This window comes from Gymnoscopelus braueri (genome assembly GCF_963280865.1).
Source record: "Gymnoscopelus braueri genome assembly, chromosome: 13".
NCBI lineage: Eukaryota > Metazoa > Chordata > Actinopteri > Myctophiformes > Myctophidae > Gymnoscopelus > Gymnoscopelus braueri.
In genome coordinates this window covers 37,731,172-37,744,972 of record NC_137615.1, presented here as the reverse complement: position 1 = coordinate 37,744,972, position 13,801 = coordinate 37,731,172, and the positions used below count along the sequence as shown (strand labels likewise).

General features: G+C 40.8%; 2 protein-coding genes across 4 annotated transcripts; both read right to left on the bottom strand.

The window, feature by feature from the left end:
• Positions 1 to 4,626: 4,626 nt before the first annotated feature.
• LOC308099013 (histidine--tRNA ligase, cytoplasmic-like) lies at positions 4,627 to 8,419 on the bottom strand. Of its 3 annotated transcripts, none has more exons than XM_080447520.1 (3): positions 8,354 to 8,419; positions 5,759 to 7,164; positions 4,627 to 4,765 (listed from the first exon to the last, which is right to left on the bottom strand). In XM_080447520.1, the coding sequence occupies exons 2-3, from the start codon at positions 7,011 to 7,013 to the stop codon at positions 4,740 to 4,742; spliced, it is 1,281 nt and encodes a 426-aa protein (XP_080303646.1). In that variant the 5' UTR covers positions 7,014 to 7,164; positions 8,354 to 8,419; the 3' UTR covers positions 4,627 to 4,739. The 3 variants fall into 3 exon arrangements, with proteins under 3 accessions (XP_080303646.1, XP_080303647.1, XP_080303645.1); XM_080447521.1 differs by lacking the exon at positions 8,354 to 8,419 and adding an exon at positions 7,697 to 8,096; XM_080447519.1 differs by lacking the exon at positions 8,354 to 8,419 and having other exon boundaries at positions 5,759 to 8,096.
• Positions 8,187 to 13,712, bottom strand: LOC308099554 (histidine--tRNA ligase, cytoplasmic-like; the record flags this gene model as incomplete). Its single annotated transcript, XM_080448292.1, has 4 exons — positions 13,313 to 13,712; positions 11,375 to 12,780; positions 8,354 to 8,436; positions 8,187 to 8,312 (listed from the first exon to the last, which is right to left on the bottom strand). The coding sequence occupies exons 2-4, from the start codon at positions 12,627 to 12,629 to the stop codon at positions 8,187 to 8,189; spliced, it is 1,464 nt and encodes a 487-aa protein (XP_080304418.1). The 5' UTR covers positions 12,630 to 12,780; positions 13,313 to 13,712.
• Positions 13,713 to 13,801: the final 89 nt, after the last annotated feature.

Here is a 13,801-nt window from a genome sequence, read left to right as displayed (position 1 = left end):
TCATTAACATTTTAACATTGCAAATTACACTGTGATGACTCATCATGGTGTAATTTGCAATGTTAAACCCACAATCAATCCTCCAGTTCAAGGCAACACAGAAAGGGGGGAACTTTTTTCTTATTTCCACACAACTCCTTTATGCTATATTAATGACATAGTTAAATATTGAAAAGGGGTGGATTTCCCCTTTAAGAGTGCCATAATTGTGAATGGAATTATTAGCGGGCCTACCTGTTTAAGTGTGTGTAGTGGTTCTGTGTTCTGTGCGGTTATTTTTTTTATTTTTGCTTTATCAAGTAGCCTATACGATATAATAGCCTACTTTATTGTCAGCTAAATCATACCGATTGCGTGCAAAGTGTGTGCGAGGTGTGTGTGTGTGTGTGTGTGTGTGTGTGTGTGTGTGTGTGTGTGTGTGTGTGTGTGTGGGGGGGTGCGGGAGGAAAAAAGAAAAAGGTTTTTCACGGCTGGAAAAGTCCGACGGTTCTTATTATCCATTTCTCAATGGAGAGGTGCGTTATGAGAGACATTTTTCTGATCCGAATTAACCGAATAAAAGTAAGAAAAACACGAAATAAAAGGGGGGGGGGGTGCGGGAAGAAAAAAGAAAAAGACGAGCAGGAGGTTTTTCACGGCTGGAAAAGGGCGACGGTTCTTGTTATCCATTTCTCAATGGAGAGGTGCGTTATGAGAGACATTTTTCTGATCCGAATTAACCGAATAAAAGTAAGAAAAACACGAAATAAAAGGGCTATAACCCGCCCAAAAGAGAGACATTTTTCTGATCCGAATTAACCGAATAAAAGTAAGAAAAACACGAAATAAAAGGGCTATAACCCGCCCAAAAGAGAGACATTTTTCTGATCCAAATTAACCGAATAAAAGGGCTATAAACCCGCCCAGAACCGGAAAAAAAAGGGCTTTAACCCGCCCAGAACCGCAAAAAAATCCCGCGCGCGCGGTGCTCTGCGTCCCTGAGAAGGTCCAGTTCATTCTGGTACGCTTCGCCACTGGTATAGACCTTTTTGATCGAAATGTCCATACATTTTTCAAGAGTTTGGCTAAACATGTAATCCAGGGTTCCCACACATTTTTAACAATGATTTTTCAAAACTTTTCCATAACTTTTCCAAAGTATTTTACCCCATTTCCAGGACTATAGAAATCATACAGTGCAATAATGAGACTCTTAAACCAGTGTGCCATCAACGCCCCAACACAGACTCGAGCGAAGGTGTCACGTGATAATTTAATGGAATGGCATTTCCTGAAAATAAATGTGCTGAAAATATAGAGCTTGGTTTAACGTTTTGTGGGAATCTAAAATACACTAATACAGAGTAAACTAGTTACACAATAACATTTGTGATTTTCTTTCTTATTTATGCAAGTCTGTTTTGAAATTGATCATATAATTTAATCAAACTGAATCCTAGTGAAATTGATTGACTTCATAATGCATTGAATCATTTCCTACATTATCAATCCATCAAGAACATCAACTCAATTACACAAGTGGTTTTAACTCAGGATTCTAAGTCTTATGCTTATTATTGCAGTTTTGTAAGTATTGTCTCTCTAAGTGTATCCTCATTGCAACCCCAGTTCCAACATCAGTTAGGCTGGAGTACTTAAGGACAGGTGCTCTGCCCCACAAGAATGACCACTGGAGGACATAGACAGCCCTGGCGGAAAGTGAAGATGGGGGTTCTAATCCAAATGTCAGCTCCAATGCAAGCACCAATTCACAACACAGAAATCTTTACTGTCTCTTTACTTCTCTCAAGTACAACATTACTTGAGCTGTGAGAAGTAATGTGAATTGCAGGACACATTGATCATCAACACTTCGAATGCACCTTGCGGCCTCGGGTCCATCCCGGGGCTACGCCTGTCTGAGGGTCGCCCCACAATCAATCGGAGGCCCCTCGCGGGTCTCTGCGGCTGGGGCGTTGCAGGCCTTCCGAGGCCTTTGTCCCCTGAAGTGTGGGCTGCCTGTGGACCTCGTGTCTCTAAGCAGCCTGCGTGCGTGCGCCCGGCGGACTCCGGCCGACCCACGCAGCGGAGCGTGCGGACGGGGGGTTCCCTTCATCGGGAGCCACACCAGCAACCTGTTGCTTTACGACCTCAGATCAGACGAGACGATCCGATGAATTTAAGTATATTACTAAGCGGGGGGAAAAATTAAGAAAAAAAAAAGAATTACTAAAACACAGGCTAAGACAAATCCTAAGTGTCAGATATACAACTACACACTAAGGCAGCAAAATATAAAATAGATGTAATGTACAAAGGCTGAGGTCGTTTTTGAGTGTATAACGTTAACTGACACACCTAGAGTATATATGAACTATGATTATTGGAGATCTCAACTATTCCGTTTTAAAACTGGCTACATGTAAACATCAAAAACATAATATTGATGAATAGTGTTTTGTCTTTATTTTTTTGTGAGAATAATAATCACTGACTTTCTGGAAAGACATGACATAATAATACTGATGACCATGATATGAAGATAAAACACATGTGCATGTAAACATCACTGTAGACTTCTGTCGCCCCGATTTTTTTCCTTTACGGAATAAAGCAGGAATTGTGGGATGAGAGAAGGGGAGTGAAATTGGTGAAACAAAACATGATTGATTGAGGTTTCATTGGAGCGCTGAAAAAGCAGAGTCCAGCTCAACGTTTTTTATAGCTTTTATAGCATAGCTCACTGGAAGACTCATTATGGCATCCGTATGACTTATTTTATTTAAATAATATATGCCATCACACAGCCCGTTCGGCGAAAAACTACTTGTTACATATTTCGTGTAATGTTATACATGTTTATGAAAATGTTTTGTATTAACAAAATCAATAGCCAAAAACAATGCATAGCCAAATATTTTTCCAGGACCCTTGATAAATTCCAGGACCTTTGATCAATTCCCAAACTTTTCCAGTACTGGATTATTTTTTTTTCAATTTAAAAATATTTCCAGGAATTTCATGACCGTGGGGACCCTGGTAATGAAAATACAGCTTTCATTATCATAAAAAGCCACAATAGAATACAGGTACACTACCAATACACCAGTTTCCTTCACATCGACAATGTTTTCTTTTTATCTCACTGGTACATTAGGTTTTCAAATCTATTTATCTCACTGGTACATTAGGTTTTCAAATCTAGTTTTTTTTTCTTGTAAAATCAATCCTCATTTCACCACAGTGCTAATAGACACATACCTTATTGAAATCTTCCCGAAAACTGAGGGGTATGGACATTCTGTAGTAAGACTCGAACCACTTCTTGAATGGTGCGGCATCAATGAGGACGATGCACATTGGTAGAATTCCCTGTAGCGGCCCGGGCCTGGGTTGTCACGGCGATAGACCTTGCCTATTTGGTAGCGCTTAATGTTGGTGACTTTGTACATGGCCAGGTAGCGGGCAAAGGGCACAGTGAGGTCATATCTGAGAGACAACAGCTCTCCACCTTGGTCCTTGAGGTCGTATATCAACGATTAATACAATTAAGAAATTAAATAAAATAAATGAAAAAGAAACTTATTTTTGCATGTGGGCAGAGCTGAGCAGTCGGAGGCACTGAATCATAAAGAGTCTAGCCCCACTGAATCATAAAGAGTCTAGCCCCAGTGTGAAATCAATTTTATATAAAGGCCCATCCAATGTTTATTTGCCAGTTTTGCAAATTTTTAGCTGGTAGAACTCCAGCTCCTCGCCTTCCAGGATGTAGCCATTGGCCATGCCACACTGCAGGTCTGGAGCTGATGCAGGCTGCACTGCAGAGGGGAGAGGAAAATTACAGGATTTAACAGCAGAACTTGATTTCATCCACAATTAACTATACCAACACACAGAAAAAACACCCCATCTATAAAATCATGGGTGTCTACATCACTAGGTCATAAAAAAAACAAATAAAAGAAAAAAATACTTTATGGGTTTGAATGAAAACCTGAAATCACAGCACATAACTTAAAGAGGTGGTGCCATGTTTTTGCACTTTTTCTGTTTTTCATGTGTCTATGAGGTTGATAGAACTTCATTAAGCCCCCCGGTGGTGTTTTTATGGTGTTTTATGTCTTCTCTGACTATTTGGAGTTTTTTCCTGGAGGCTGAAACCTTGAGGGTCAAATGTGCCAATAGAGAAACAGCGCTTTAGTGACATCACAAAGCCCACACCCTCCCCCTCATTATCATAACACAACAGGTGTGGGCATGAGGAGGAGGAGGGACTAGGACAGGTGGGTGGTGCTAAGGTGGTGGAGGAGGTGCTAAGGTGAGAACCAGGTATACTTAATGCACTGGCGTGTCTACATAAAAACAACATTTTAACACTTACTGTACACTTTTTTTTTGTTGAAAAAAATCCTTACATAATAATAATACCTTATGATCAGGTTTTAGGGTTGAAAAATATCATGGCACTCCATCTTTAAAGTGACATTAAGATGTTGGCTTTAGGAGCCAATGACAATACAAATTGTCATTACATCACAATATCAAGTACCATATAATCTGGATTATTTTGGCCAGTGTTTGACCAAAACAATTTGGAAAGTGCACATGCTGAAACAGATTTGGACTTACCAAGAAGTTTGTCCTTCTGCAACTGCCTCGCAATGCCTTGGGACAGCATGCAAGTCTTTTTGCGTTCCTCGTGTTGTTTCTTGACATACTTGGACCTTGGTACGTAGATTATAGCATCACTTTTTGGCTAACTACCTCTGGCTCCCTCTGTTGTACACTGGGAGTTAAAGGCGGTAAGAGGCAGTTGTAATAACACTACAAAATCACTGACATGCTGATAATTGATTTCAATGTAGTTCTTATCAACTATATGCAGAACCAAGTTAATGTTTAGTGTGAAATGTTGACAGTGACCGCTGTCATTTTGATTACCGGTGGGGATGTTTTATCCCTGCTTCTGGTCAGACTGAATTAAATACATGCATTTCCTTTGGGGAAATGCATGCAGACTGTGTGATATGTCATTATGTTTGGTAATACAATTTAACTAAAACATTTACCACATCCCTATTTGGCCTAAATTTGTATTGAAAAATAACAAGTTCACAATGAGATCTGATATTTTTTCTATTTGTCACACAAAGAAGTATAAGTGGTTAAGAAAATGGGGCCCTCCTGTTTTCCTTTTTATTTTTTTCGCATCCAAGTGCATCTGACTGGTCAGACAGGTACAAAGCACTCCATCTCTTTTATGACTTTAAGCTTCAATGGGGCCAAAATAGTCAACTCCATATCTATAAAAATGAACTTTATCAGGATCTTTATCAGGCAACACTCTCTCCTCTGGCAAGTCTGCCATCTTCTGGTCCAAAAGCCTTCCACGGTGCTTGTTAGCAATAAATTGCCATATTATATATATTGTATATCTGGGAACCACTCCCAAAAAAAAATCACCTTTAGTCAGTAGTTATTACATATTACGTTTCTATCACACAACTTTGAAAACAGCCTCTACTTAAAGGACTTCAAGTTTGAAGTTAGACCAGGAGGCTGAGAATTCTCAACTGTCTCACCTCATGTGAGATGGACAGTACAGAAATAATGCCCAGAATCATGGATTAATCAGTCGGTGTGGTCTTACTTACATTAGTCATTTAATTTTGTATGCTTTTTTGCTGGGTAGAGCAGAATGAACAGGCCTCTGAGGTCCTTCTCCTGATCTCTTTTATTAAATCACCTCTTGATACATAAGCCTCTTTTATTAGATTACCTTTTGATCCACAAGCCTCTGCCTCCTCTTTGGTGACAACAGTGCAGAGTTTGACCACTCCGTCTTTCAGTTCCTGTTCTCCCAGGATGGCTACCAGGGGGATTTCTGAGCGCACACAGTACTGCACCTGGTTCAGGTATTTGGGGTTCCTTTTGTACTCTGTCTCTGCCTTGATGCCAGCAGTCCAGAGCTCGGCCGTCAGTCGGAGTCTCTCCTCTAGTAAGTTCTTCTGTGCTGAGACCACCATGACCTGCACCTCTGTGGTACGCACGTTGTTACCCTTGGCCTCAATGATAGAGAAGATCCTCTCCATGCCAATGCTGACCCCGACACACGGCACCTTCCTATCCTTGGGGGAAATCCTGTCCACCAGGTTGTCATACCGTCCACCTCCAGCCACACTGCCCATGCTCGCGGTAATCTCTTGGGCCACCGCACCCGCCTGGATCAACACAGCCTCATAAATTACACCTGTGTAGTAGTCCAGACCTCTGGCTAGGCTGAGATCAAACAGCACCTTGTCTGTGACCTGGAAGATCTGCAGGTAGTTGAAGAGCTCCTTCATGTCGGTGAGGCCAGCACAAATCTGGTCGTTCTCACACATCTTTGTGTCTTTAAGCAGGAGCTCTACTAGGTCGATACCACCCTTCTTCATTTGCACATATTTACCAATCTGCTCAGCCACCTCCTCCGATACGCCCTTCTCCATTATCTCATTTTTAACGTCTGGCCAAGACATTTTGTCCATTTTGTCTACTGACGAACAGATGGTGCAAAACTTGTCTTTCGGAACACCGCACATGTCAAACATTCCCTCCAGAATACGTCTGTCATTGATCTTGATGCAGAAGTCTCCCAGGTCCAGCTCGCTGAGGATTTCGTAGATGATCTTCAGGCATTCAGCATCAGGGATCATATTATCATACTTTCCTGCAATGTCAAAATCACATTGGTAGAATTCCCTGTAGCGGCCCGGGCCTGGGTTGTCACGGCGATAGACCTTGCCTATTTGGTAGCGCTTAATGTTGGTGACTTTGTGTGTGGCCAGGTAGCGGGCAAAGGGCACAGTGAGGTCATATCTGAGAGACAACAGCTCTCCACCTTGGTCCTTGAGGTCGTATATCAGCTTAGCGTCCTCGCCATACTTGCCTGTCAATGTCTCTTTTAGTTCAAATACAGGTGTGTCAATGGTCTCAGCACCGTGACGTTTGAAACAGCCAATAATGGTGTTTAGCACCTTCTCTCTGATGGCCATCTGCGAGGGGATGTAGTCTCTTGTTCCCTTGGGAGTTTTAAGAACAGACTGGTGTTTCCTCCCACTCTCTCCTTGTAAGCAAACCCCGGCTGATCAAGGATGAATTCTCAAACTGATGATAATGAAAGTTTATTCCAAAACACCGTAAGAACTGTATAGGTGGGAAAACAACAGAAAACAAAACATACATTACAATATGGCTGTAATATACTGTAACAAATGCAAAATAATACAGAAACAACATTTGACAAAGAGCCTGTGAGTTGCAAAACCTCAGCATAAATAGTTTTGACACAAAATGACAATCTCCTTGTTTAGAGTGCAAACATAAGAAATAGCAAAAATATTAACCATCTTAATCACAATAAAATGTCTTATCCTTTTAAACCAACAATAAAGAAATTGTTACTGTACTGTTATTTGTATTATTTATGTCCTTTAGTAAACATGAAATGTATGTTTTACTCCATGAATTATGCATTGCAATTGTGGATTACCGATCTAAACCCACGGTAATTATTTAATTATTTATTCACGCCACTGAGGCCTCCCAATGGGTCCAAGAACAGATCGGCAGAACGACACCCAATAAGTGACTAGTAACTTCAACTTTGTGAAAATATGCAAAAGATACAACATAACATAAAATGCAAACGACACAAAGCAGCATGTAACTAACATACCTTATGCCCTCAGCCAGGTGCTTAAACAAAATAAACGTTTCGGTAAGAACGCTGAAGTTCTTTGTTATTGTTTCATTCATTCGTTTACGTGCATTTTGCAAAGACGCGCGCTCTCAAAACAGTACAACTTCCAGTTCCTACTTCCTTCCTGTTTAGGGCGTTTTCACAATAAAAGCTTTACAAAAACAGATTAATAAAAACGAACTCAAAGAGAATTCTTTCAAGCAACCAAAGTAAGTGTCAGTAGAGGCAAGAATAATAAGACATTATAAGGCCAATAAAAACAATTAAAGGACCCAAATGAAGTGCATATATTAAACTTTGGCAAATGTCCACATCAAAGTATTTTGAAGTCCAAAGGCTTGTGTTGTTTTAGGGAGACAATAGCGCCGTCTTCTGGCCAGGAGGTACACTGGTGGGCCTTTCTTATGGAAAGTAATACTTAATTCTGGTAACAATTTCTTATGCAAGGCAGTGCTTAAATGGTTAGTTACACTCCTGCTTCCACTACTTCCTCCAATCCCTTTTCCATTTTCAGGAAGACCTTGTTCTCTATCTTAATCTCATTATTCTTCATCATGTCCTTTTCCCCCTCTGTTTCCATCTTCTCCAACCCCTTTTACATGTTTAGGATCTTGATTCTCTGGAGTCTCTTACCTTAATAATGTCCTCCAGGTCTCCAACATTCAGCACCACTGAACATCTGGCACCACTGAACCTCTGGCTCCCTCTGTTGTACACTGGGAGTTAAAGGCGGTAAGAGGCAGTTGTAATAACACTACAAAATCACTGACATGCTGATAATTGATTTCAATGTAGTTCTTATCAACTATATGCAGAACCAAGTTAATGTTTAGTGTGAAATGTTGACAGTGACCGCTGTCATTTTGATTACCGGTGGGGATGTTTTATCCCTGCTTCTGGTCAGACTGAATTAAATACATGCATTTCCTTTGGGGAAATGCATGCAGACTGTGTGATATGTCATTATGTTTGGTAATACAATTTAACTAAAACATTTACCACATCCCTATTTGGCCCAAATTTGTATTGAAAAATAACAAGTTCACAATGAGATCTGATATTTTTTCTATTTGTCACACAAAGAAGTATAAGTGGTTAAGAAAATGGGGCCCTCCTGTTTTCCTTTTTATTTTTTTCGCATCCAAGTGCATCTGACTGGTCAGACAGGTACAAAGCACTCCATCTCTTTTATGACTTTAAGCTTCAATGGGGCCAAAATAGTCAACTCCATATCTATAAAAATGAACTTTATCAGGATCTTTATCAGGCAACACTCTCTCCTCTGGCAAGTCTGCCATCTTCTGGTCCAAAAGCCTTCCACGGTGCTTGTTAGCAATAAATTGCCATATTATATATATTGTATATCTGGGAACCACTCCCAAAAAAAATCACCTTTAGTCAGTAGTTATTACATATTACGTTTCTATCACACAACTTTGAAAACAGCCTCTACTTAAAGGACTTCAAGTTTGAAGTTAGACCAGGAGGCTGAGAATTCTCAACTGTCTCACCTCATGTGAGATGGACAGTACAGAAATAATGCCCAGAATCATGGATTAATCAGTCGGTGTGGTCTTACTTCAGGGTTCCCACACATTTTTAACAATGATTTTTCAAAACTTTTCCATAACTTTTCCAAAGTATTTTACCCCATTTCCAGGACTATAGAAATCATACAGTGCAATAATGAGACTCTTAAACCAGTGTGCCATCAACGCCCCAACACAGACTCGAGCGAAGGTGTCACGTGATAATTTAATGGAATGGCATTTCCTGAAAATAAATGTGCTGAAAATATAGAGCTTGGTTTAACGTTTTGTGGGAATCTAAAATACACTAATACAGAGTAAACTAGTTACACAATAACATTTGTGATTTTCTTTCTTATTTATGCAAGTCTGTTTTGAAATTGATCATATAATTTAATCAAACTGAATCCTAGTGAAATTGATTGACTTCATAATGCATTGAATCATTTCCTACATTATCAATCCATCAAGAACATCAACTCAATTACACAAGTGGTTTTAACTCAGGATTCTAAGTCTTATGCTTATTATTGCAGTTTTGTAAGTATTGTCTCTCTAAGTGTATCCTCATTGCAACCCCAGTTCCAACATCAGTTAGGCTGGAGTACTTAAGGACAGGTGCTCTGCCCCACAAGAATGACCACTGGAGGACATAGACAGCCCTGGCGGAAAGTGAAGATGGGGGTTCTAATCCAAATGTCAGCTCCAATGCAAGCACCAATTCACAACACAGAAATCTTTACTGTCTCTTTACTTCTCTCAAGTACAACATTACTTGAGCTGTGAGAAGTAATGTGAATTGCAGGACACATTGATCATCAACACTTCGAATGCACCTTGCGGCCTCGGGTCCATCCCGGGGCTACGCCTGTCTGAGGGTCGCCCCACAATCAATCGGAGGCCCCTCGCGGGTCTCTGCGGCTGGGGCGTTGCAGGCCTTCCGAGGCCTTTGTCCCCTGAAGTGTGGGCTGCCTGTGGACCTCGTGTCTCTAAGCAGCCTGCGTGCGTGCGCCCGGCGGACTCCGGCCGACCCACGCAGCGGAGCGTGCGGACGGGGGGTTCCCTTCATCGGGAGCCACACCAGCAACCTGTTGCTTTACGACCTCAGATCAGACGAGACGATCCGATGAATTTAAGTATATTACTAAGCGGGGGGAAAAATTAAGAAAAAAAAAAGAATTACTAAAACACAGGCTAAGACAAATCCTAAGTGTCAGATATACAACTACACACTAAGGCAGCAAAATATAAAATAGATGTAATGTACAAAGGCTGAGGTCGTTTTTGAGTGTATAACGTTAACTGACACACCTAGAGTATATATGAACTATGATTATTGGAGATCTCAACTATTCCGTTTTAAAACTGGCTACATGTAAACATCAAAAACATAATATTGATGAATAGTGTTTTGTCTTTATTTTTTTGTGAGAATAATAATCACTGACTTTCTGGAAAGACATGACATAATAATACTGATGACCATGATATGAAGATAAAACACATGTGCATGTAAACATCACTGTAGACTTCTGTCGCCCCGATTTTTTTCCTTTACGGAATAAAGCAGGAATTGTGGGATGAGAGAAGGGGAGTGAAATTGGTGAAACAAAACATGATTGATTGAGGTTTCATTGGAGCGCTGAAAAAGCAGAGTCCAGCTCAACGTTTTTTATAGCTTTTATAGCATAGCTCACTGGAAGACTCATTATGGCATCCGTATGACTTATTTTATTTAAATAATATATGCCATCACACAGCCCGTTCGGCGAAAAACTACTTGTTACATATTTCGTGTAATGTTATACATGTTTATGAAAATGTTTTGTATTAACAAAATCAATAGCCAAAAACAATGCATAGCCAAATATTTTTCCAGGACCCTTGATAAATTCCAGGACCTTTGATCAATTCCCAAACTTTTCCAGTACTGGATTATTTTTTTTTCAATTTAAAAATATTTCCAGGAATTTCATGACCGTGGGGACCCTGTTACTTACATTAGTCATTTAATTTTGTATGCTTTTTTGCTGGGTAGAGCAGAATGAACAGGCCTCTGAGGTCCTTCTCCTGATCTCTTTTATTAAATCACCTCTTGATACATAAGCCTCTTTTATTAGATTACCTTTTGATCCACAAGCCTCTGCCTCCTCTTTGGTGACAACAGTGCAGAGTTTGACCACTCCGTCTTTCAGTTCCTGTTCTCCCAGGATGGCTACCAGGGGGATTTCTGAGCGCACACAGTACTGCACCTGGTTCAGGTATTTGGGGTTCCTTTTGTACTCTGTCTCTGCCTTGATGCCAGCAGTCCAGAGCTCGGCCGTCAGTCGGAGTCTCTCCTCTAGTAAGTTCTTCTGTGCTGAGACCACCATGACCTGCACCTCTGTGGTACGCACGTTGTTACCCTTGGCCTCAATGATAGAGAAGATCCTCTCCATGCCAATGCTGACCCCGACACACGGCACCTTCCTATCCTTGGGGGAAATCCTGTCCACCAGGTTGTCATACCGTCCACCTCCAGCCACACTGCCCATGCTCGCGGTAATCTCTTGGGCCACCGCACCCGCCTGGATCAACACAGCCTCATAAATTACACCTGTGTAGTAGTCCAGACCTCTGGCTAGGCTGAGATCAAACAGCACCTTGTCTGTGACCTGGAAGATCTGCAGGTAGTTGAAGAGCTCCTTCATGTCGGTGAGGCCAGCACAAATCTGGTCGTTCTCACACATCTTTGTGTCTTTAAGCAGGAGCTCTACTAGGTCGATACCACCCTTCTTCATTTGCACATATTTACCAATCTGCTCAGCCACCTCCTCCGATACGCCCTTCTCCATTATCTCATTTTTAACGTCTGGCCAAGACATTTTGTCCATTTTGTCTACTGACGAACAGATGGTGCAAAACTTGTCTTTCGGAACACCGCACATGTCAAACATTCCCTCCAGAATACGTCTGTCATTGATCTTGATGCAGAAGTCTCCCAGGTCCAGCTCGCTGAGGATTTCGTAGATGATCTTCAGGCATTCAGCATCAGGGATCATATTATCATACTTTCCTGCAATGTCAAAATCACATTGGTAGAATTCCCTGTAGCGGCCCGGGCCTGGGTTGTCACGGCGATAGACCTTGCCTATTTGGTAGCGCTTAATGTTGGTGACTTTGTGTGTGGCCAGGTAGCGGGCAAAGGGCACAGTGAGGTCATATCTGAGAGACAACAGCTCTCCACCTTGGTCCTTGAGGTCGTATATCAGCTTAGCGTCCTCGCCATACTTGCCTGTCAATGTCTCTTTTAGTTCAAATACAGGTGTGTCAATGGTCTCAGCACCGTGACGTTTGAAACAGCCAATAATGGTGTTTAGCACCTTCTCTCTGATGGCCATCTGCGAGGGGATGTAGTCTCTTGTTCCCTTGGGAGTTTTAAGAACAGACTGGTGTTTCCTCCCACTCTCTCCTTGTAAGCAAACCCCGGCTGATCAAGGATGAATTCTCAAACTGATGATAATGAAAGTTTATTCCAAAACACCGTAAGAACTGTATAGGTGGGAAAACAACAGAAAACAAAACATACATTACAATATGGCTGTAATATACTGTAACAAATGCAAAATAATACAGAAACAACATTTGACAAAGAGCCTGTGAGTTGCAAAACCTCAGCATAAATAGTTTTGACACAAAATGACAATCTCCTTGTTTAGAGTGCAAACATAAGAAATAGCAAAAATATTAACCATCTTAATCACAATAAAATGTCTTATCCTTTTAAACCAACAATAAAGAAATTGTTACTGTACTGTTATTTGTATTATTTATGTCCTTTAGTAAACATGAAATGTATGTTTTACTCCATGAATTATGCATTGCAATTGTGGATTACCGATCTAAACCCACGGTAATTATTTAATTATTTATTCACGCCACTGAGGCCTCCCAATGGGTCCAAGAACAGATCGGCAGAACGACACCCAATAAGTGACTAGTAACTTCAACTTTGTGAAAATATGCAAAAGATACAACATAACATAAAATGCAAACGACACAAAGCAGCATGTAACTAACATACCTTATGCCCTCAGCCAGGTGCTTAAACAAAATAAACGTTTCGGTAAGAACGCTGAAGTTCTTTGTTATTGTTTCATTCATTCGTTTACGTGCATTTTGCAAAGACGCGCGCTCTCAAAACAGTACAACTTCCAGTTCCTACTTCCTTCCTGTTTAGGGCGTTTTCACAATAAAAGCTTTACAAAAACAGATTAATAAAAACGAACTCAAAGAGAATTCTTTCAAGCAACCAAAGTAAGTGTCAGTAGAGGCAAGAATAATAAGACATTATAAGGCCAATAAAAACAATTAAAGGACCCAAATGAAGTGCATATATTAAACTTTGGCAAATGTCCACATCAAAGTATTTTGAAGTCCAAAGGCTTGTGTTGTTTTAGGGAGACAATAGCGCCGTCTTCTGGCCAGGAGGTACACTGGTGGGCCTTTCTTATGGAAAGTAATACTTAATTCTGGTAACAATTTCTTATGCAAGGCAGTGCTTAAATGGTTA

Bases quoted from the DNA above. Each gene is read 5' to 3' on its own strand.
- LOC308099013 (XM_080447520.1), bottom strand. From the start codon at position 7,013: ATGGCCATCAGAGAGAAGGTGCTAAACACCATTATTGGCTGTTTCAAA. The intron at 4,766-5,758 runs GTAATCTAATAA...TTTAACTCCCAG, and splicing joins AGAGGCTTGTGGATCAAAAG to TGTACAACAGAGGGAGCCAG.